Below are 21,930 nucleotides of genomic sequence, written 5' to 3' on the forward strand. Positions count from 1 at the left end.
CAACAGCATAAGACCTTTCAAATCCAAAGATTTTTTTCTGTGGATGTGTGATGCACTGTGTGCAGACTAACAGTCTGTCTCAAGAAGACATAATTGCTTTAATTGATTCTCATTAACCTGTACTTCAAGCAGCAAAAAGGCAGAAAGTGGAGAGACTTGACCACTTGAATTACAAACTCATTCTCACAGGGAATTGTCAAATGGAAGTGAAAGAGGGAACTCTGGTGCTGCCTGATACATAAATTGTAGGATTATGGAGGAATTTAGGTTTGAAAGAACTGATGAAGTTCTTTAATCCAGTCTCCTTACCAGAGCAGGCCTAACTTAAAATGTACATCAGGTTGCTCAATTCCTCATTCAAACTTTTTTTTTATCCTCTCCAGGCATGTCTGCTGAACTGTTTTCAAGGGCAAGAAGCTTTTGTCCTTCTGTCCATTCCAGAATTTCTTGTGTTGCAACTTGTGCACGTTGACTCTCTCCTTTCTCTTTTCACCTGTGAGGTGAGTTCCCTCAGTCTTCCAGGTAGTGCCTTTCCCTAGGTAGTAAAATAACAGGCACAGTGTCTCCAAGATGGTAAAAGATACCTGAAGCAGAGGGAAATTACAGTCTATTACCCTAGGTTAGTGCTTCTTTAATTGTATCAGACAGGGGATTAAAAGAGGATTCAAGTTGGAATGCACCTTGGTTGTCTTTGAGGAGGTCCACAAAGGTGTTCAAAGGGCTGGAGCACTCCTTTTCCATGGACAAGCTGTGAGTTGGGGCTGTTAGCCTGGAGAAGAGGTGGTTCCAGGGAGACTTCATTGTGACCTTCTGTCCTTGGAAGTGTTCAAGGACAGGTTGGGTGGGGCTTTGGGCAATCTGGTCCAGTAGAGTGTGTCCCTGCCTATGGCAGGGGTTTGGAACTAAATGATCTTTAGGATCTCTTCCAAAATCATTTTACAATCATATGATCTAACACAACGTCCTGCTTGAATCTGGGTCGACTATGGGATCAGGTCATTTTGTTCAGGACTGTATCCAGTCAGGTCTTGAAACCTACAAGGATACAGACAACACAATCTCTCTAACCAACCTCTTCCAGTGCTTAATACTTGACTGTCATCAGAATGAAAAAAAATTTCCCTATATCCTCTCATTACAGATTAACCTTTCCGCCTCTTCTCCTACCACCATGCACTACTGTGAGGAGCCTGGCCTGGTCGTCTTAACCTCTGCAGAAGGAATCTTCTGTTGGAAGATTGCAGTTAGTTGTTCCCACCCAATCCTTCTCCAGGCTAGCCAAGTCCAGGTTCATCAGTTTCTCCTCACAGGACAAGTGCTCTGGCCTTCTGACTTTCTTCATGCTCCACTGCTGAAATTGTTTCAGTTGATCAATTTTATCAGCCTTTCCTATACTGATGAGCATTAAGCTGGATGCAGTATTTTAGATGGAGTTTAAAAATCCTAGTATTCCTTTCTTTTGAGATCCTGAATATGGTCCTGCTATTTTATAGCCAAGGATGCAGTAATCCCCCAATGCCTCCAGGGCACACTGTGGGATCACATCCAGCTTTCTATCTACCAGGACCACATTGTCTTTTCAAAATAGCTGCTCACCATTTCCTAAACCATTTTGTTGCCAGGGGTTCTCTCTTCCCAGGTGCAGAATTTTGCCTTTGTCCATTTTCAGTTTCAAATGGTGCCTCTGAGCCCACTCCTCCGCTTGTCTGTGTCCCTCTGATGAGCTGTTTTCTGACCTTGAGTGTATCAACTGAGAAAAGCCAAGGAACATAAACTGCCATTATGCATTCTCCAAGAAGGGAAAGTGGGTGATTCTTCAGTATTTGACATTTCATAGTAGATTAATTTTTAATAATCAGTGTAATGTTACATATATGCAATTGAATGATAATGTAAATAACAATGACATGTAATTCTGCCATTATAACTGAAAGTAAGCAAAAACCAAACAAAACAACCAAAGAAGGAATAAAATACAAACACTCCATGCCTCCCAAGACCCCCATAACAGTACAATGACTGTGCCATGTAAAGAAAATATTGACAGTGCTTTGCAACTTTTCAGAAAACTTAAAGATTTTATGACGGGCATTTGTATTGCAGTGTAAAGGAAATTGTAGGATGAATGTGACGCCTGTGGTATCCATAAACTTGTACACTCACAAATGCAGTTGCCAGAGGCAAGAGAAGAGATTGAGGAAATACTCTGCTTATTACAGAGCATCACATCTGGAGGCCATGGCTGTCCACCTCAAATATGGCACTGACTTGAGATGTGGAGGAAACTGTAGAAGAATATTATTTTACACTCTTTCCTTGAAAGTCTAGATCCTCTTGATTTGTTGTTCAAGGAGCTGTTAAGATGTGTCAGGTGATTTTTCTTAACCTGAATCTCCTGTATCCTTCTGTTTCCTAGAAGATCCTTTTCTAGCCCTGTTCCTGCTATGCTTTCCCCAGCTATGCCTATTCTCTGTGCTATGCCTGTACTCTGTGGGAGATGGAAAAGATCTGGGAACATCTCAGTTCTTTGATGCCTTTTGTTGTTGTTGTTTTTATTGTTGAGACTGACTGAAAGCCATTGTCCCAAGCAGTACATGGTCTACCCCTTATCAATGGAGAATAAAACCCACTTCCAGGAGACTTGTCTCCTTTCATTTTACTTTCACTTTCCTAGACATTCTTTTTCCCCCTGGTTGTCTCACTCTCATATCCAATGCTTCATCATTACTTGGTTGCTCAAAATTTCCAGTTGCCTTTCAGTCTCCTTGAATGGGTAGACTGAGCTCCACCATCCCTGGATTATTTGTCTGGGGTTTGGGGTTTTGTTGTTGCTGTTGTTGGTGGTTTTTTGGAGTTTTTTTTTTCTGCAGGGAAGAGGAGTCCAGGAAGTTTCCAGATCTTCAGCTGACATTAAGAGAATTTAAATACTAAGAGATGCACTTGTAGCAGCTGCAGAAAGCAGAGAGCTTTCAGTTTGTTTGTTTCTCTCTAAAGATGAACATAGAAGACCCACGAGGAAGAACACTTTAATACCTGACTAATTTTTACCTCCTACCTTTTCTAGGCTGGCACAACATTGCTAACTGCAGCATTGCATAATGACTGTTTACCTGAGTCAAACAGTCACAGAATGAGATAACCTCAAAACCAGTGAGTCTGCCAGCACCAGCACAATTTCTCAGGTATGACACACGAACAGCTGCATGGGGCTGATTCTCATTGACGCTGAAGTGCTGCTCCCTCTGTATTGCTCTAATGACTGAACTTCACTCATCATCCTTCTTCCCTTATGTCCTGGTTTAAGAGACAGGTGTCTGCCCAGGAAGGCAGCAAGCTTCCTGGAATGGAAAATATGACCACCTTTCCTCCAAATTATGACAACTTTGAAATAACAGGGCTTTCAGGCAGAAATAAGGGGAAAAGAGTAATAGTTCTTTAATAGAATATCTATAAAAAGGCAAACAAACAACCACAGTGACAGCAGCATCAAGCAGAAGCAGGAGTGCAGTCGCAGCCCTCTCTCGGGATCAGGACTCTCCCTGGCGCAGTCCCGGTCGCGGCCGGCAGGGGCGCTGCTGGCTCCGGGCTGGGCGGTGCCGTGATTCCCCCGCGCCTGCAGGGGGCGCTGTGCGCCGGCTCAGCCGCCTCCTCGCGGCAATGGCGGCTCAAGCCAGGGCCAGAGGGGACGCGGCTCCCCTTGCAAAACTTACAGGGAGCAGCTGCTCTCACTGCCACTCCAGGTGGTGAGCTGGTCTGTAGCAAACCACAGTGCAACCCCATCTGGGGAAACACAGGTGCCCACTCCCCACACCACGTGTGACCTCTCTGCAGTCCAGTCGCTGAGAGCTGAAGGGGCTGAGTCCAGCCCCTGACCCCCAACCAAGTCTCAATCAGCCCCCTGGCCTCTCATGGTATCTCTGCATTTTCCAAGAAAACCCCCCCCAGCCAGAGAGCTTACTACCCAGCTACTAGCAACCCTTCTTCTGCAGCTCACCCCTTCTCCCTCCCTCCCCAGGACATTTCAATGGAATTCCAGGACGTCCAGCTAGACCTGTCTCATAAGTATCATCCATTCATCCTCTTTCAAGCAACAAATGGGGAGAAAATTACCTGAGAGAAAGAAAGAAAAAAAAAGAAAAAGCCTAACCCCTAACGCCTTCCTGTGTGGGGTATGCATAGTGTTTGTTTCTATGTACATGACTGCAATAGACTCCATCAGCCTGAGATTTGAATATACAGATTAGTTCTGTGTACAGAGAAAAAAGATTTATCTATAGCCTGATGCATTCCTCTCCTGCCACTCATTGCAAGCTAGAAAAGGATGCAGGGGTTATTTGAAACTTTGTTCAATGGCTGGATATGGCATCCCTGTCCACATCTCATCCTAGTGAATAACACTTACGTAGGGAATGGTTTCTCCATCTTTGCTGCCTGTTCTGGCTGGACTGTCTCTGAGGAGAGAGGAGCATTTGCAGAATACTTTTGAGCCCAGTTACATTAGGCAGCACAAGCAAGTATCCATGGTTTCTTCTGTGTGTGGGGAATGTGGTGAGCAAGATTGGGATGATCAGAGACAATGCCATACTGCAAAATGTTTTTTGGAAGTCTGGAGAGGACAGGCATTCACAAGAAGAGGCAAAATTGCATTCCACATGTCTCTGGATCCTCATGATGTCTCCATTCACCAGCACTCAAGTGATGTTTAAGAGGATACTGGGGTCTGGCTGCATAGAGTTAATTTTCTTTGTAAGCAGACTGCATGGTGCTGCATTTAGGATTTGTGACTAAGGCAAGCCCTGGTAACACACCTGTGTTCTGGCTATTGCTGAGCACTGCTTGCAGCATCAAGGCTTTCTCTTACTCCCACTCAGCCCCTCTCAGGGGTATTTGAGAATTTGTAGGGTGCACAAAGAGGGCAGCTGACCTTAAGTGACCCATATGATATTGTATGCTCTACAATATCCTACACAGTAACAGAAATTGAAGAGAGATTTTGGGAAGGCAGCTATTGCTCAGAGATTGACTGGGCATCAGTCTGCTTTTGCATTATTTTTTTCCCCCCTTCCTCTTTCCTTCAGTTAATAAACTATATTTATCTCACCCTATGAGTTTTCTCACTTTTGCTCTCCTCATCCTGCTGTGGTTTTCAGGGGAGAGTGAGTGAGATATTGTGTGGTGCTTAGCTGTGGGTGAGGGTCAACCTGCCGTGAAGTGAGAAAAGAAAATCTCCAGAGTCTCTCTGGTGTACACACAGTTGGGCTTCCACACAGCTACAGCACATTCCCATATTGAAATGTGCACACACACATGCACCCGAGCTGTAATCCATGGACTCACTGCCCCATTGTTTACCTTGGGATGTTGTGAATTCCCAAGGGATGCACCACAACTACCTGCATCTGCACTCCTGAGCCATGCTGGGACACTGATTGGAGATTCCTTCTGCAGGGTAAGGAGGCACCCACCTACTTGTTTACACCTTTCCTGGCCTCATTGCAGGGAGGGAGGACTCAGGGCATTTACAGAGAGCACCAAGGCACATCTGGGCTCTGGCCTGCTCCTCTGTGTGGGTGCCAGAGTCAAGGGAGACCTTAGGCAAACCAAGAGTGGCTACAGGGCACTGGAGCCCAGGTGCTGTTCTCCTTGGTCTTGCCAGTGGGAAGGCAAGGCTCGGTCAGGAGAGCCCCCAGCCTGTGGGTTAAGGCTGAACTGCACAGCCAGTGTTGCAGACAGAGCTTTGGCTTTCATGGCAATGGACCCCTGCTTTGAGGAGCAAGGACAAGGGCATGTTTTCCAATGGGCTTTCCAGCCTAACTGGGTTAGCTTGCCCTAAGGATACTCTGCATGCTGTGGGGTTCTTCTGGTGTCTCTCCTCTTTTTGTGGGCCTCCAGGGGTACTGTGGGCCCTCCTTGGACTCTTAACATCTGTTCCTTTCTTGGTCTCTGTGAAGCTACTTTCTGCTCTCTCAAGGTTCTTTCAGTCTTTCTGCTATATTTTCTCACCTCTCCAAGGCTACTGTTTGATCTCTGGGTCTCTTTCTTGCCTACCTTTTCTCATCTTTCTGAGTCTAATCTTTGTTATCCTTTGCATTTGCCGACTTTATGCTACTTTCTTCTCTGAGGTTCTTTCAGTCTTTCTTCTAATCTCTCAGCATCTGCAAGGCTACTCTGTTCTCTGGGACCCTCCCAACCTCTCCACTTCTTCCCTAGCCTCTCCAAAGCTGCTTTGGCTGTCTTTCAGTTTCTTCCTTCCTCTCACAGAGGAGACTTAGGAGCACTTTCAGTCTTGCTGCTTGTTTCATATCCCACTCACCCTTGAGCCCCTTTTCCTGAAGTTTGACTGGATTTTCTGGGGCTGTTTTCGTTCTTCCTTCAAAATTCATGGCATCTCAGTGGCTTCTCTTCTTTCTCCTGGGACTTTTTCAGCCTTCATGATTGTTTCTTCCCTTGTCCAAGGCTATTTTGTGTTGCTCTTTTAGCCTCTTTCCTCTTAGCAGCTGCAGGCATACACTCCTAGAGCACTTTCAGAATCTGACACTTTCTTGTTATTGTCAAAGTCTGTTGTGTGTTCATCATGGTTCTTTCAGGCTTTCTACTAGTTCCTTTACCTCTTTGAGGCTACTTTTTGTTCTCTGAGTCTTTTACAGATTTTTGGCTCATTTTCCCTTCTTTGATGCTACTCTTTGGGGCACTATCAATCTTTTTATCCCCCTCCCTATTTTTTTTTAATCTTCGTTTGAGGCCACCTTTGGTACTACTGAGTAGTCTGGAGCTCCTTTAATAGCTCTGACACTTTCTTGGTATCACTGAGCCTCTTCTGTATTCTCTGTGGGGTCCTTTGCATTACCTCTTTCTTTCTTGGCCTCTGACACTGCTGCATTTTGTTTTCTTGAGCACTTACAGACTTTCTTCCCTTCCCTGAGGCTAGTTTATGCACTCAGAATCTCTTTCATACTCTTGTTGCTTTGTTCACTTCTGCTTGGCTCCTGTTTCATCTGGGAATCTTTCAGCCTTTCTTCTACTTCCCTGGCATTTGGAGGGCTATTCTGTAATCATTCTGTAGCTGAGTGTCAATCAATGTTCGCATTTTGTCTGAGACTTCTCAGTGTCCTCTGGATGTCTTTCAAGCTCTCTACTATTTTGTCCTCACTTCAGCTATTCTGTGTTCTCTGGGACCCTTGCAATCTCTTTCCTGTATCACTCTCAAAACCATTTTTCCATTATTTGGGGATTTTTTACAACTTTTTCTGGTTTAATATTGTTTTGAAGGATGACAGGGGACTGGGGAAGGTGAGGAATCTTTTCACAAATGAAACAACTTCAAGAGCCTTGGATTTCAACTGCAGTGGAGCTGGAATAGATGTCTTACCTTTTGGAAGTATTTTTTGGCCCGTTCTAGTTTTGGTGGTGGAGTTAGGAGATAAATGAGCTGAAAGAGGCACCTTTTAAAAAATCCTTTATTTTTATATCATCCTAGTAAAAATCTTTTATATAAAGGCGAAAGTAGGTATTGCATAGAAGAAACACTGGTGCAAACATCACCTGGTGGGAATGGCATGTTGTTTCTTAGTGTCTACTCTCTACTGCACAACAGATGGCTAGCCCAGAGGCAAACATCTCCAGGTATTCCCATGCCAGCTAGAGGATGAATCTGCTCATCCTATGGAAAGAAGTTACATCAGAATTACGTGTGGCCTATTCCATGCTGCTCTCAAACCCCATCTGCTGGGAAAACATAATTTTCCTCCTTGCCTTTTCTATGCCTGACCAATATGCCACCCAGGAAAGACCACGAGGATAAATCTGGCTGCCTTCTGTGCTTGCACCCTCCCTGTGTGTGAATTTATATTTCATGCATAGAAATGGAGCAGGTGGACACAGGATAGGGGAGTTGGCCTAACATAGCCATAGTCCAGGAACTCAAAGCATGACATATCCAAGGCATCTTCTGTCATCTTGGAGACATTTATGTCATTGTCTTTTAGCATTTCACATGCTGCTACTTAGCTGTGGGCACTATTTCTGAGCACCTTCCACCTGGGCTTCCTGTAACACACAGCCTTGGTATGAGCAGGAGTGAGCAGAATTCACTGCTAATTCACACTTCATCAGCTTTCAAACAGAACTTCTTCAGGCAGTTCTCCTGTTTTGTCTCTGCATAAATTCTATGGCAGCTCCCGAGCATGAAGGAAGTAAGACAGCGGGTTTGCTACAGTCTGCAGAACACTCAGAGAAACAGCACTTTCACAGACCTGAACTGTGCTTTCATGAATTAGAGATACAGGGAGGTATGCATTTATACAAATCAGTATTTGTGTATATTAAAGATACTTTCACTCAGTATCAGTTTTTATTTAAAAACATGCTAAAAACTTATAGTTAAATAATCAGAGTGACATTTGGGGAAAACACACAGGCAGCCACCCACCAGCATAAGCGAAAAAAGTGCATACATACATGAGCCAAAGCTCCCTTTGACCAGATTACAGGACAATTAGTGCCTTCTCTGACAAACTGACTGCTGCAACCTCACACTTTCCAGAGCTGTTTTTTGCTGCCTGGGAAGTGGTATTACCTTTCTCCTTCTTTGAGGATGTCTGTCATCACCTCCCACATCAGAGAGTCAGCTAGAGACACAAATCAGTCCTGCTTTTGACTTCTCTCCTGTAGGTGGCTTCATAGAGATGAATACATGAAGCTCATGTAACTATCTCACTTAATACTGTGCTTAAAATGCCTAAAGTAGTCATTAAAAAAAGATTTCAGGATCTATGCTTCTAGATCATGAAATGGAATGAAGCATTCTAGAAAAATAAGTTTGGATGGAAGGCAAAGTAGCTGAGTTTGCAACTACACATTTCATCTCTGAGTTACTCATAAACATCTTTTATTTCCTTATTACTTTCACTAATATATTTTACCATTTTTGTACAAAAACTGACTGCAGATTAAAATTTAAGATGCGGCAGGTACCACTGTGCGACCCAAAAGGACAGAGATGATTCTCCTACTCAACCCTGCACCTGGCTCTTTTTGAGCACCAGAAAATCTAGAGAAAGCTAAGCACCTCTGCCCAAAGGGAGAATGCAGTGAAGCCATCAGACGAAAACCATCCTGTCTTTTCTTGCAAAAATGGGAACACATCTTAGCAACTTTGGATACAGTCTTACATGTAGCAGCAGATACACTGGGCATCAGAGCCCCTTCTTCAACAGGGAACAGCCATCTCCAGTGAGGCTCAGATGCTCCTGGTCCCAATTTTTGTTAGAAATTGAAGTAAAACTGGATTCAGTTTCTGTGCTTTCCCTCTGCTTCTTCCCTGACTCCTTCAAAGGTTATCCAAGTGAAATAGCTGAACCCATATGGCTTTGTCTACTTTAGTGGGAAACCAGAGCCCTGTGAAACTTGGGCATTGTGCTCATATGGGCAAGGGCTGTGCTCTAAGAATAGCAACCTTCTTCTACACTGCAACACCCAAATTCATCTCTATCTCCCACACATTCACACTCCTTCCTGTCACACTGATTTCATAGGAACTCAAAAAAGTGACACATAGGTCACACAAAACACTATTGCTGCCAGATGTACAGATGCATGCAGGGCTTATTAGGAAGATAAATAGGGGACTAAAACCTCCCAGATATAAAGTGGCTCAACAGCTATTTCAGCCCACAAGGAAAAGACAGGCTGAATGATACAATGAAAATGACATATCTTTAGAGCTTGAGGTATGCATGTTCAGACTGGACATAATAGAATCTTGTTTACCACAGGAGTAGTTTGAGATGGCATGGCTCTGAAAGGCACAAAATCTCCATCCTCAACAGTTTTTGAAACTCAGCCCAATAATGTAATAGTAACAATCAGAGCATCCTCCATTGTCTGAGTCTTTCCTTCTTCCTTCCAAAACAGCAAAAACTTGTAACAATGGGTAAGTGGGGGCCCCATGCAATGAAGAAGCATTCAAAGGGGAGAATACACATTCAAGTTTTCTAATAGGAATGTTGGTAAAAATATGCATTGAGTAAACTACCCCAGTGGATGAACTTGGTGATCTGTCAACAAAAAACAATTCCGTACTGAAGGTGTGCCAATACAGACCATCTCTGTGCTATTCTGGAAATTGCTCCTTTTCTGCATCATCTGGTCACTCTTAATCAAACTGTCTTTTCTAGCTCAGGGAGACAGCTGTCTTGGCCTGAGGAAATCCCTACAACAAAGGCCATGGCATGATAATGGTGCCATCAAATTGCCATTCCCTTCCTTCACATCCAGCCGTGCCTTGGGCAAACTTTTTGAAGCAGACAACACAGTCAGTGAAGTCTGCTGCCAGTAGGTCAGACTGCAATCTCTCTCCTTTGTGCCAGCAGTAACTTGCTTAGTCAGTACTTTTAGCTTTCAAAGTAGCATTACATAAAGCAGCCAGGCACTGCTTTGGGTGAGTAAAGGCATTGGAACTTTGCCTCGCAGAAGTAGGAAGCTCATCATCTGGTCCGATGGGAAGGCTTTGCATTCCATCTAAGGAAAGAGTCTCTGATTTTAAAGGAAATACCTTTGTTACAGTAAGGGCATCAAGGCCCTGATAAAGGTAGGTGTTGCCTCCCCACGGACTTGAGAAAAGTTATGTCTTTGCCTGCACCTACTGCCAACGTTGCAGAACATGTCCTCTGGAGATCGCACAGCAGTTCCCAAATTAATGTACAATAAATGTGTAAAACCAAAAACAGTAAGAAGTTATAAGTCAGGCAACTAAATTCTAAGCTATATTCATCATAATAATAATCATCATTATCATAATAAAAAAGTATACACCGTAAGGTACAAGAAGCTGCAAAGCAAAGCAGCTCCAATTTCTAGGACTCTCAGTTAGAGTGGCTTTTCTGAGTCTTCCAGTAAATTGGACATAAGGGTTGAAAACCTAATGGAAGACTTTGAAGAATTCTCCCTTGAAGTCAAACACACATAATTTTTGCACATATAGCATGGATTAGTAGAGCAAAACATTTTCTTAAGTTAAGAAACATTCTTAGAGCAGATCTATGATTTCATGTAGAAAATCCATTTGTTTGGGGGGTTCCCCCCCTCTTTGGCAAATAAATGGCAAATGTGAAACAGAAAAAAGAGTCAAATAAGTTGTGATAATAACTGGACAACTAACAACGAAGTGGATCTGTCAATGGGACGGATTTCCTCAGCAGGGCTAGGCGTGATGCTCCTTGCAGTCATTCTTCGTGTTTGCTTTATGATGAGACAGAAAGGTTGATGTGATAATGTTTCAGAGGCTTTAGGCATCATATTTTTTGCCAGTCCTGTGAATCTGCTGGAATAGTGTCATGGAGAAGGCCATGCCAAGAATCTGAAGGAAAACAAACAACAAGGGGTTTAGTACATGAAGGTTACCAAAACTGCAGTGCTGACCTGTGTTCATGGCCAGCTGTAGTTTGAACAGTCATTCTACAATATCCATATTTCTCAAGCTTCTACACTGAGCAGTAAACCTGAATGTAATTTTTCAGGCACATAGTGATGTCCAGGGTCGTATCTGTCAGAGCACAGATGGAGGCCAAAAAGCTCTCAGGGTTCTTTGTCATACATGCAACAATTTTTCAATACATATGAGTCACTCTTCCCTTTGACCCAACAACTTGTGCTTATTTAGTGAGGTAACTTGTTTAGTCAGGTAACTAAACAAGAGGTAACTGTGACTGAAAAGATCAGATGCAGATATTCTCCGCCAAAACTATGGGAGTGATAGAATCATAGAATAACCTGAGTTGGAAGGGAGGACCCACAAGGATCATTGATTCCAACTCCTGGCCTTGAACAGAATAACAAAAATCACATCATGTGCCTGAGAGCACTGTCCAAATGCTTGAACTCTGGCAAGCTTGGTGTTGTCATCACTTCCCTGGAACCTCAAAACCTTAACAGATTATTATGATACTTCTGCACTTGTTTTATAAAAAACATAGACCTCCTCAGTTCAGTGGCCATGATTTGACTAATTTTGGTAATTGCTAGAAATTGCTTCCAAAATTAAAAACCAACCAGTTCCAGCAAAACAGATGGCTTAATATGGGCACTCCAAAGAGGCACCCTGAAGTCAAAACACAGGCAAGCAAAGTCCCAGCGTAGCATGTCTTCTCTGCAGGACTGACTGCTGACCTGCTTCCTTTCTGAGCACACAGCCTTAAATGAACTTAAATGAAACAAATCTGTCATTTTGGAAATAATAATCCAACTCAAAGCAGTTGAGCATCACTTTTCACACAGCAGAGTCAAGAATGCTGACAGCAAATCAAAGCCATGTTAAAAAACATCAGACCAGTATTACCTGCATTATGAGGATGCACATCCCAATCGAACCAAGGACATGCTTATTGTCATCAAACCACCTCATAACTTCCTCATAACATCCCTGAAATGGTGAAAGATGAAAAATTACATTTTCTTTCTAGGTGCATTCCTGCTGTTTTGTTCCTTCCCACCCCTACCTAAGACCTGACCTGGGCAAAGTGAGCCTTACCCTTTTCCACAGTGATTCAGTAGAGTTCCGTCCACAGTCTTGGGAGTTTTCCTTACAACATCGGTCTGGAACAATGTTTTCTCCCAGCACTGGGTACCAATCTGTATAGTCATTCACACCACAGCATTTCATCTGTGCAGAAGTAAAGGATTAATAAATTAACTAGCGTAATTTGTGAATCATGCATAACCACAAATTTTATTTCCAGTAAACCACTCTGTATTTTCAAAAAGGCCACCACAACACTTTTGTAGTTTTAAGGTGTTCTGTGGTTGCTGATCACTTAAAGCAAATACTTATAAACATAAAGAAAAAACCAAAACCAATGAAAATAAATGGCTCCACACCCAAATCTTCTTGACACAGAGACGTGAGCCCAAACACCAAAACATAAGGCAATAAGCTCACAGCTACTGAAAGCAAAATCCTGTCAAAGCTGCAGTGCCACCTAATGCAGGTTTTGCTGCCTCTCTGCTTTTACAGATCATCTCTATGCCTGTGATGGTCACAGAGAATCCCAGACAGGTGAGCATCTTTCACCTTACAAAGTACACTTTGGTCCTGAGTTTCACAGTACCCCCTGGATGTTCAAGAGTGCAAAATCAGAAATCAGAACCTGCATTAGCCAACTTTTAGACTAGGCACAGATGTCACAGACTGCAACAGCCTTGATGACCAAATTGTTACTTTTTTACTACTGATAAAAAGATGTTACCTCTGCTTGAATGATATTCCATGCATTTTTCAGTCCAATATTATTTTCTGAATTGTATAGCTTCATACCTTCCTTCAAATCCTTCTTTGCACTCTCACTGACCTGCACCATGTAGAAGATAGAGGAAGTCAATGCACTGCTGTTTATAGGAAAGGACCAAATGGTACAGATATACATACAGAATGTCCATCTTTTACCTTCTCTCACCTCAAACTTAACATGGGTAAAAAGCTTCAGGACTCCCACAAATCATTGGGACATTTAAGCAGCTGCCAAGGCCTAGTCTCTCCCTCAGATTGCAAAATAGTAAAGTAATTATCTTGAGATAGGAGACCTCTGCTAAAAGTCCATCATACAGTCATCATCTCATTAAAACAAAACATGACCAGCATAAATCTGCTGAGCTTGCTGTAACCTTGCCAGAGACAGCTGTTGGCAATACCCCTCAGCAGCCTCTCCTGCCTGTAACCTGTGGCCTGTTTTTATTTGCTGATATCCCAAAAACTGAGTCCTGCTTCCCAGCCTTAGCAGGGTTATCCTTGCATGGGTTCGGGCAGGGTATAGTGAATAGCCAGTACAAAATCAGTTGAAAAAAGACATTATTGTTTTTCTCTTTGTGGGAGCAAGCTTTTAGGACTTATGACTTTCAAATGTGCTCTTCTCTGTTTTGAAGACAAAGTTGGAATGCTTAACAGGGGATCTGAGATGTCCCATTTCTTGTATTCATTTCAGCCTGACCCCAGAGTCCTGGATGCAGGTAGGAATGTACCTTGCCTCTGACAGTAGTGAGCTGGTAGAACAGAAAGGATTATGGTCCTGGCATAAAGGTCAGTGATATAAGATCTATTTCATCCCTCTTCTACAACCCAGTCAAAATCAGCAGTTCACCTCAGCTCCCTGAAAGTAGCAGGCATCATAATGACAACCTGAGAAGAGATAAAGGTCTGGGAGGAGCTGTTTTAAAATAAGTCTGGACATACTCATACTGTAAGGTTCTGCCCTGTGTTTAGCAGAGGTCTCCAGTTCCACAATCACTTTTCCAGTGTTATATATCTGATGGGCCAGCAGTTGTGCCTGCTTCACTTAGTTGCTGTGAGATAGCAAATTCCTACAGATGGGCTTTATGAGAAACTGCCTCTGATCCATTCTGCACTCACGCCAAACTCTCTGGGACTGCCCAGTCAAGTGAGACAACTGGTGGCATTTGGAATAACCTGTGAGTATCTCATACTTCTCTCCTCTAGTCCTGTTCCAAGGGCTGGCTCTAAGTAGCTATAAGGTTTTAAGCAGGACTTTCCACAACTCAGGACTACAAGATGATCATCTTCTTGCATCAAACATGTTGAAGGCTATCTAAGATTTCAGGAGAAGACAAAAAGGGAGGGTCTGGACCATGGTTTCATTTCAGAGATTTGTCTCCTGCTTGTTCTCCTCATCACTTCCTCCTCCCACTTCAGAAGCAACTTACAAGAGAAAACCAAAACCTCAAGGTTAAACCTTCACCAAAGTGAAGATCCAGGAGAACCCACATACCTTCATCAAACAAAAAACAAAATCTGGTTTACATGTTAGTAGAGATAATTGATCTATATGGCATATTTGCTTACCTTATCCATATAAACAAAGAATAAAATGACTAATATCAGCTCTGCCAGGAGAATTATCAGCAAAACGATGAAAAACTAGAACAAAGAAAAAAGAGACAGTGAATACACACTTGCCAACTAGAGAATAAACCTGGAGCTGCTAGCAACTATGAAGACAATAGGCTTACTACCAGTTTGCAGGTTTCAGCCATGCTTTTGTCATGCTCCTTTTGACTGCTGTCTCAGCACACAGTTCTGGGAGTCTCTTTCCTTCACACAGACTACAGGACAGATGCTAAATCCCTCAGCACAAAGATCAATGTGACATGCCTCAGAAACGATTCCCTAGCAGATGGGCTTGAACCACATGTGACTGTGGAATAGTCATCACATTACTCAGCACTTCTATTCCCAGCTCTGTATCTGAAATCTCTCTCTCTCTGCAGAGGCATCCCAAGTGTGAGTTCTAGTAGCTTCTCTTTTCATGTCCAGTAGGCATTTTTTTCATGCCTTTATGCCCTAGTGGACTCCAGACATGCATGGCACTTGACCCCCAGACTCTGGGGAAAGAGTATGGAGCACAGCTAGCTCTTCAATTGGAAACTCATGACAGTCATGATATATAAAATGACTTTTGCAGAACCTCATAAGAATATAAAACCTTTTTTTAAAAATTAAGCTGGCGTTGCAGTTAGTGTGGATGAATCACATGGACTGCAATACTAATCTCTGCTTTCCTAGCTGTACCACACAAAAACCCAAGTAATTAGATAGCAAAAAACTAGGTGTTCATTTTGCCTCCAGTTTAATTCTCTGAGGTGGTTTAAGGAATTCTGCCCAGCTGTTCCCCAACATCATATAAGAGAGTTTTGCACAAGGAGAATATGCTTCTTAATGTCACAGCATCTGGATTTGTAAGCTGTGACTGAATTGGAACCTGTCTCTCTTGAAAGCCCTCCTCCCACCTTCTGCCAAAATACCTCTCTCCTTGTAGGGGGGTTCTCCTCTCCCCAGCTTTTCTTTTTTTTTTTTTTTTTTTTGGAGCAGGATATTTATATGGGGGGTGTTATATATTCCCCCATATAACCTCCCACCATTAGTCAGGGAAGCTAATGATGCAGCCTCCTGAGTCTATGCAAGAAGATCCACACCACGTTTTCTGAGAGGGGTTCCCAAACTGTGCTTCAGTGCTGGTCAGAGAATTTCAAGGGTCAGACTATTTACTATTTATTTTTTATTGATAAGGACTGGCAGAGACCTTGTCTTCTTAACTTTGGCTCAGGTGGTTTCCATCATCCTCTGACAAAGGCCTTAGCTAAGGGCAATGTAGAAAATAGCCATGAAAAGCTTTGAGCAACTCTGTGCCTAAGATTTTTTTCAGCCAACCCTTCCAATAAACATTTCCAGAAGGGCTATCCAGCTCATGCTTAACCATGCAGAGGTAACTGACAGCAATTTGCTTTGCTACCTAATACATTAGGGCACATAGTAACAAGGACACATTTGTTAATACACCATTAGCATTATTAGTGTGTATTAGCACATTATTACATTACTAATTCATTATTAGTGTATTAGCACACCATTATTAGTGTGATATCACTGTGACCAAAGCTGTGGGATGTCATACTGCAAGCCTACAGAAGACTGAAAGCCAAGAGCAATGTCACAGTGAACCACAAGACTATTTTACACTGATCATTCAAATAAAATAATAACAAGGCAACAGCCACAGTTCTTAGTGAAAAGGAGCATTGGTGACTTACACTCAACAGGAGGCACTTGTTTTCCTTGATAGCACCTAGGCAGCCCAGGAAGCCGGTCACCATGATCACTGTGCCAATGGTAATGACTAGGTTGGCAGCTGAAAGTGATGGAAAGCTGGGAGAAAATGTGGCAAAGTTCCCTTGGGACACTGACAGCCAGATGCCCACGCCCAGCAGACCACAGCCACATAACTGCAAAGAGACAAACAAAAGAAAGGTTTCACTGTTAACATAAATGTTACTATCTCCTTCCTCTGACACTCTGGAAAGAAAGAATTTTGCAGGCAAGTTCTCAGGTAAGTGTTCTGCAGTAATGCTCTCAGTGGCTTGATGCCGAAACAAAGTGAAATTAAATGTTCTTACTGAGACTTGGTCATGTCACCTGTACTTATAATTCTATTTAAAAGCCACTGGATGGCAGAATTCTCTTCTGAGAGACAGCACATGAAACCAGGGCTACCCACTGATCTCCCAACAGCAATCCAATGCAAGTTTTCTCTATGAAAAAAAAAAAAAATATTTGAAAGAACGCTCCATTGCACTTATTTGTGCAGTCATCTGCAATGTCTCAGAGTATTCCACCTATATTGCCTCAGCCTAGGGGAGACAAGGAAGTCCTGAGGACATTTACAATCAAAACATAATTTCAGTAAATATTTGCCATAAAATTCCCAGTCACAGCAGCCAGGCTGGGTTTTAGTTCTCGTAGCGTTACTGTTGATAGCCGGTGTTCACAAAATGTTGCCAAAATGAGATTTCTAGGTACACTATCTACAGGAAGGACAAACCTTATGCAAGAGCTCACAGGCATTTACAAGGGAAGCAGAGTAACACATGCATTGGGTAACACAGAGGAAACATTCAGGATTCTTGTAAGGAAACTGGGAAGCACCTCTGCTTCCAAAAATCAACACACAGTAACTCCACAGAGTGGGCTGGGGAGCTTTGCATCACCAGGTATGGATAAATGTCACAACATCTGTGTCCTATAACAGAGCTGGATACAGCTGCAACAGGAGTGTGTGTAGCAGGACAAAGTCAAACCTGCTATCCCTCTGAAAAGACTGATACAAAACATGCACACACGGATGTGGCAGGAGAGGACTTTCATCTCTGCCCTTAAATTTGTCCTCTCCACTTAATAATCTTGAATTGATTTCTCATTGTCTTTCATGGTATATCAGCAAGGTCAGCATGAACTTGGAGTAGTAAAGAGATGTGGGGAGAAGCAAAACAGAAGTCTCCTGAACATATTCTGCTGTAGGAACTGTGGCCACGGGCTTAAACCGTCTGCAGCTCATGGAATCAGCCACCCTATTGCTCCTGCTTTAGATTTCATCCACTCTGTCCTTGAATTGCTGCAGTTTTGGTGCCTCAAGCTCACTCGGGAATCCACCCTGTGGTTCAGCTGTTTCCACCGTTAGATGAGAACTGCAGGCAGTTGCTGGGGCTGAGAGCTTAATGGTTCAGGAGGTCAGGAACAGCTCTCACCACACAACATTCATTTAAGGTATTAAATGGCATTTCTAAGCTGCCAGGGCTGCCTTTGCCATTAACTGATTGCACTTAAATCAACTACTTCATGACATTCCATGGATGAGGCTGTAAATGTTTCCAAAAGTTTCTACCAAAGACCAAAATTGTTCAGTGTAACTTTTCCATCAGATCCTGAATTCACACTTTAAAGGTCATTCACAAATGTGTTCCTTGCACTTTCATACTCTATCAAGTTCAGAAATCAGAGCCCTAGCTCAAGTGTTTTGAAAGAGTGCAATGAATTGTGGAATTATTAGGCCAAAAGCAATAGATAATTTCAGACAAACAAGATGGTGGTAAGAGCACAATCAGGAAAAAAGGCTTACAGAGAAAGGACAAGTAAAAGACAAAAGGAGTACATATAATTAATACAAAGCTCAGCCCATAAAGGATCACACCTCAGAATCTGATATCAATTATGAGATCATTGCAAAATAGATAGAAGAAAGAAGCCCTAACCAGCATCTCTTTACCATTTAAAAAAATCTTGCAGCACAATCCTTGAAAGGGATTTTATCTAGAAGAGAAAGGTGGCTAGGAAATTACTCCAGTAGGTTCATGTTTATGTTTACTTAGAAAAAGTTAGAAGTGCCTAATTGCTTGAATGAGGGAAGGTAGAACCAACTTCAAGTTATCAGAAATCAAGAAATGGCCATGTGCTCCATGGGATGGACATGAAAACAAAACAAAACAAAAAACAAAAACAAAAAACAAACAAACAAAAAAAGAGACCAAGAGCAGAAGGAAAATCAAAGCTGGAAAGCAGAAAAAGACAGATGAGTTCTGTCCCTTTGGCAGGGTCTCAGTTCAAGAGACCCTCTACATACACTTGCATATAGGACATGTAATTTCTTCACTTGCTTGTGGCATCCACATTAGTATTTTGGTAAACTCAGGAGCAGAACACTTTGCTTTTTGGCAGAAGACCATTCACCTGCACCTTCCCCTTTCCACAATGCCTTGAGCAGGGAATAAGCATTGACACTTGATGTGAAATGTTTGCAAAAAAAGTCTGGTGGATTTGCAACACACCTGTGCTGTCCCAAGGCAGACCACTAAGGAGAAGAATGCCAGACATAGGAGCACACCAGGAGAAGAGCCCTTTACAATGCAAAAGGAAGTGGAATGTCAGCTGACTGAGGCTACAGACATACCCATGTTTGCTATTTCTTCAAGTATAAAGTCTTGCTGAAGACAGTAATGGAGTGACTTCTTTCCAGCTGTTGTAGTGATTGAACTAACACACCAAAAGTGCACAGTGTGATTACAGTTCCCCTCAGAGCTTTCTGACAACATGCAAGAGCAGTACCACAATCATACCACAGCATCTGCACTGGTCACACTCTCCAAACAGCTCACTCCAAAGCTAAGGAAATTTCTTTTCATATACTTTCTACCTCCCAAAGTAAGATTTCTTCACCCCTAAATTATACTGAAAAGTCGGATTATATAAAGCATCAGGTGATGGAGTGGCTGTTAAAGGCTGATCCATGCAATTGGGATTCTCTAGTGCCTGAAGAGAGTAAGAAGTCAGAGATTTGATAGAAGACATGACAACCTAAAAACTTCCACAAGGTGGCATCCCATACCAAATAGCACTAAAAGTTTAAGACAAATTTCATATTTCTTCTCTCCACAGCTCCTCGATTTTTGTGCTTTCTTCTGTTTTTCTCTCTTCCATTCTACTGCATAGCAGTACTGCTGATGCTAAAATTTATGCTTTAAACATATTGTCCCATGACAAATGCTTTTTTCACTCATGCTTCTTTAAAAAGTCCCAAATAATTCCACTGACATGGGACTTAATTGCATACAACCATACCAATCAAAGCTGGCTAGGATTCTAGCAATAAAATACCTTTCGCTGACACTTTATTCTATACTGGTCTCATTTTTTATACAACATTAACACTACAAAAATGCTCTGACAACTACTTATTCTCACAGGATCCACCTCTTTCTTTTAGGAACAACTGAATCCTGGAGTGTGAAAGCAGCAAGAATATATCAAGTCATCTTATTAATTCTTTTTTCACCATATAATTAAATAATATATGCTGCTTGGTATTTAATTGTGTGAGAGTGATGGCACTGACATTCCTTCCCCAGAGAAATGGTTCAACAGAGCAATAAATTTCACTGGATTTTTCTTCTCAAAAAATGTTGGCTCATTTCCCCTCTCATGATTAGAAATCATCATCCTCTAGGCAACCATCAAATCTCTCCTTCCCCTGGTGTTTATGTCACTGCAGAACACTATCATAAAGTCAGTCACTTTTACTTATAGGGCAATTTATCCAAGCTATGGTACACATATTTTGAGCTTAAAAGCAAAAGGAATACCAATGTTCCTCACAGGTTCTCTCCCACACTTTGAATTCTCTTCACCACCTCAATATCTATTTGTCTTCATCACTGTGTCCAGAAAGCATAAAGCATTCTAGGAAATATTAAGAGTCTCAAATGCTTCAAGGGAAATTAGAACTCCAGATAAACTCAGAGAGAAAGAATCCACAAAACAAGCTTTTCCCTGACAAGTGCTATCACCAGAATAGGAAAGGAGCTAATTTATTTTATTCTGCATTTTTGAGCATTATATGAACTAATAGAACAATACCAACTTTCACAACAGAGTTCCATACCCCGGTTTAGCTACCTTCATCATAAAAAGATACAGGAAGAGTTTACAAGACCCAGGAAAAGACAACACAGATGGTCAGAGGTATGCCAAGACTGACATATTGTGCAGAAGGAGATTCTGCACAGGGCTTATCTAGCCTGGGAGGAATTATTAGACAGGATATGAATGAAATGTTCACAACTCTAGAGGTCAGTCAGAAAACCCAACAGCCTGTGTCTCACTCCTTTCCAATAATAGGAACAAGGGGAATATTAGCAAGCATTTGTAGTACATTTTGCTTCACACAACTGAGAAGTAAATGGATGAAATATACCACAGGTGATTACAAGAAGCAAGCATTGTGCCCAAAATTGCCAGTAAGGGCTAGATAATTTTTGATATTAGTAATAGCATTTGTGGTTTCTTGGCATTTACACAAATAATGACATTTCATGCTTCTCAGAATAAGGTAATGTGTGCAGAATTCAGCAAAACTACCAAGAGGCAACGAGCTGGGTAAAGAAGGGGTAGGAAATTCCATTCTGGTAATGTTTATTAATTGAAAAATATTGATAGGCTTGCCCTTGAAGTCATTGAACAGCATCCGAAAAGGGAATCTGATAGGAAGGCAGTACCAAGAGGAAAAGGGATAAGGCCATATTCTTGTTGATTTTTGCAGTTATTCCATCCCATGCAAAGAATGCATGATAGAAAAGCTGCACAAAGAGGTGTGTGAGAGAGAAAGAGTTTCTTCTTGACATCAGACTTTCTAGTGCTGCTTAAACACCGGTAGAGCTTTTAACACACTTGGAATAGAACAGAGACATTCACAAACCAAATAATGAGAGACAACCACGAGGGACAAAAAGAAGCATCTCAGTTTGTACTCCACCTCGAATAACATGCCCTGAGCCATCTGTGGCCCACTTAGAGAAAACAGAAAGCTCCCCACCTTCCTCTGTGCTGTGTTAAAACGGGAGATCTTGCCTGAAGCAAAAAAGATACAATGAAAAATACACGGTGCAGCTTAAATATGGCCCCACAAAATGGCAAAAAGCATAGGAGCTTTGCTACAAGAAAATACTTGACAGTATGACTGCAAAAAAAAGTGTCAGAGCTGGGAACTGATTTCAGGACAACTGCAGTGACAAAGAGACACTCTGAATTAGGTTTTGACAGAC

The 21,930-nt window shown here is 42.3% G+C and overlaps 1 protein-coding gene and 1 long non-coding RNA gene across 10 annotated transcripts in view; one reads left to right on the forward strand and one right to left on the reverse strand.

The window, feature by feature from the left end:
• The first annotated feature begins 376 nt into the window (after positions 1-376).
• On the forward strand, positions 377-21,292 carry LOC306803624. Its single transcript, XR_013774650.1, has 3 exons — positions 377-500; positions 3,065-3,182; positions 20,097-21,292. It is a non-coding gene; the product is annotated as an uncharacterized lncRNA (long non-coding RNA).
• Positions 8,328-21,930, reverse strand: part of TSPAN9 (tetraspanin 9) — a 166,781-nt gene continuing 153,178 nt past the window's right edge. For all 9 annotated transcript variants that reach the window (XM_079309057.1, XM_079309054.1, XM_079309052.1 and 6 more), the window contains 6 exons: positions 16,594-16,785; positions 14,849-14,923; positions 13,242-13,343; positions 12,527-12,658; positions 12,335-12,418; positions 8,328-11,356 (listed from right to left, as the gene is read on the reverse strand). In XM_079309057.1, coding sequence (XP_079165183.1) covers positions 11,285-11,356; positions 12,335-12,418; positions 12,527-12,658; positions 13,242-13,343; positions 14,849-14,923; positions 16,594-16,785 — 657 coding nt within the window. In that variant the 3' untranslated portion in view covers positions 8,328-11,284. The remainder of the gene's footprint in view (positions 11,357-12,334; positions 12,419-12,526; positions 12,659-13,241; positions 13,344-14,848; positions 14,924-16,593; positions 16,786-21,930) is intronic.

Source organism: Erithacus rubecula, assembly GCF_903797595.1.
Source record: "Erithacus rubecula genome assembly, chromosome: 1".
Lineage (NCBI taxonomy): Eukaryota > Metazoa > Chordata > Aves > Passeriformes > Muscicapidae > Erithacus > Erithacus rubecula.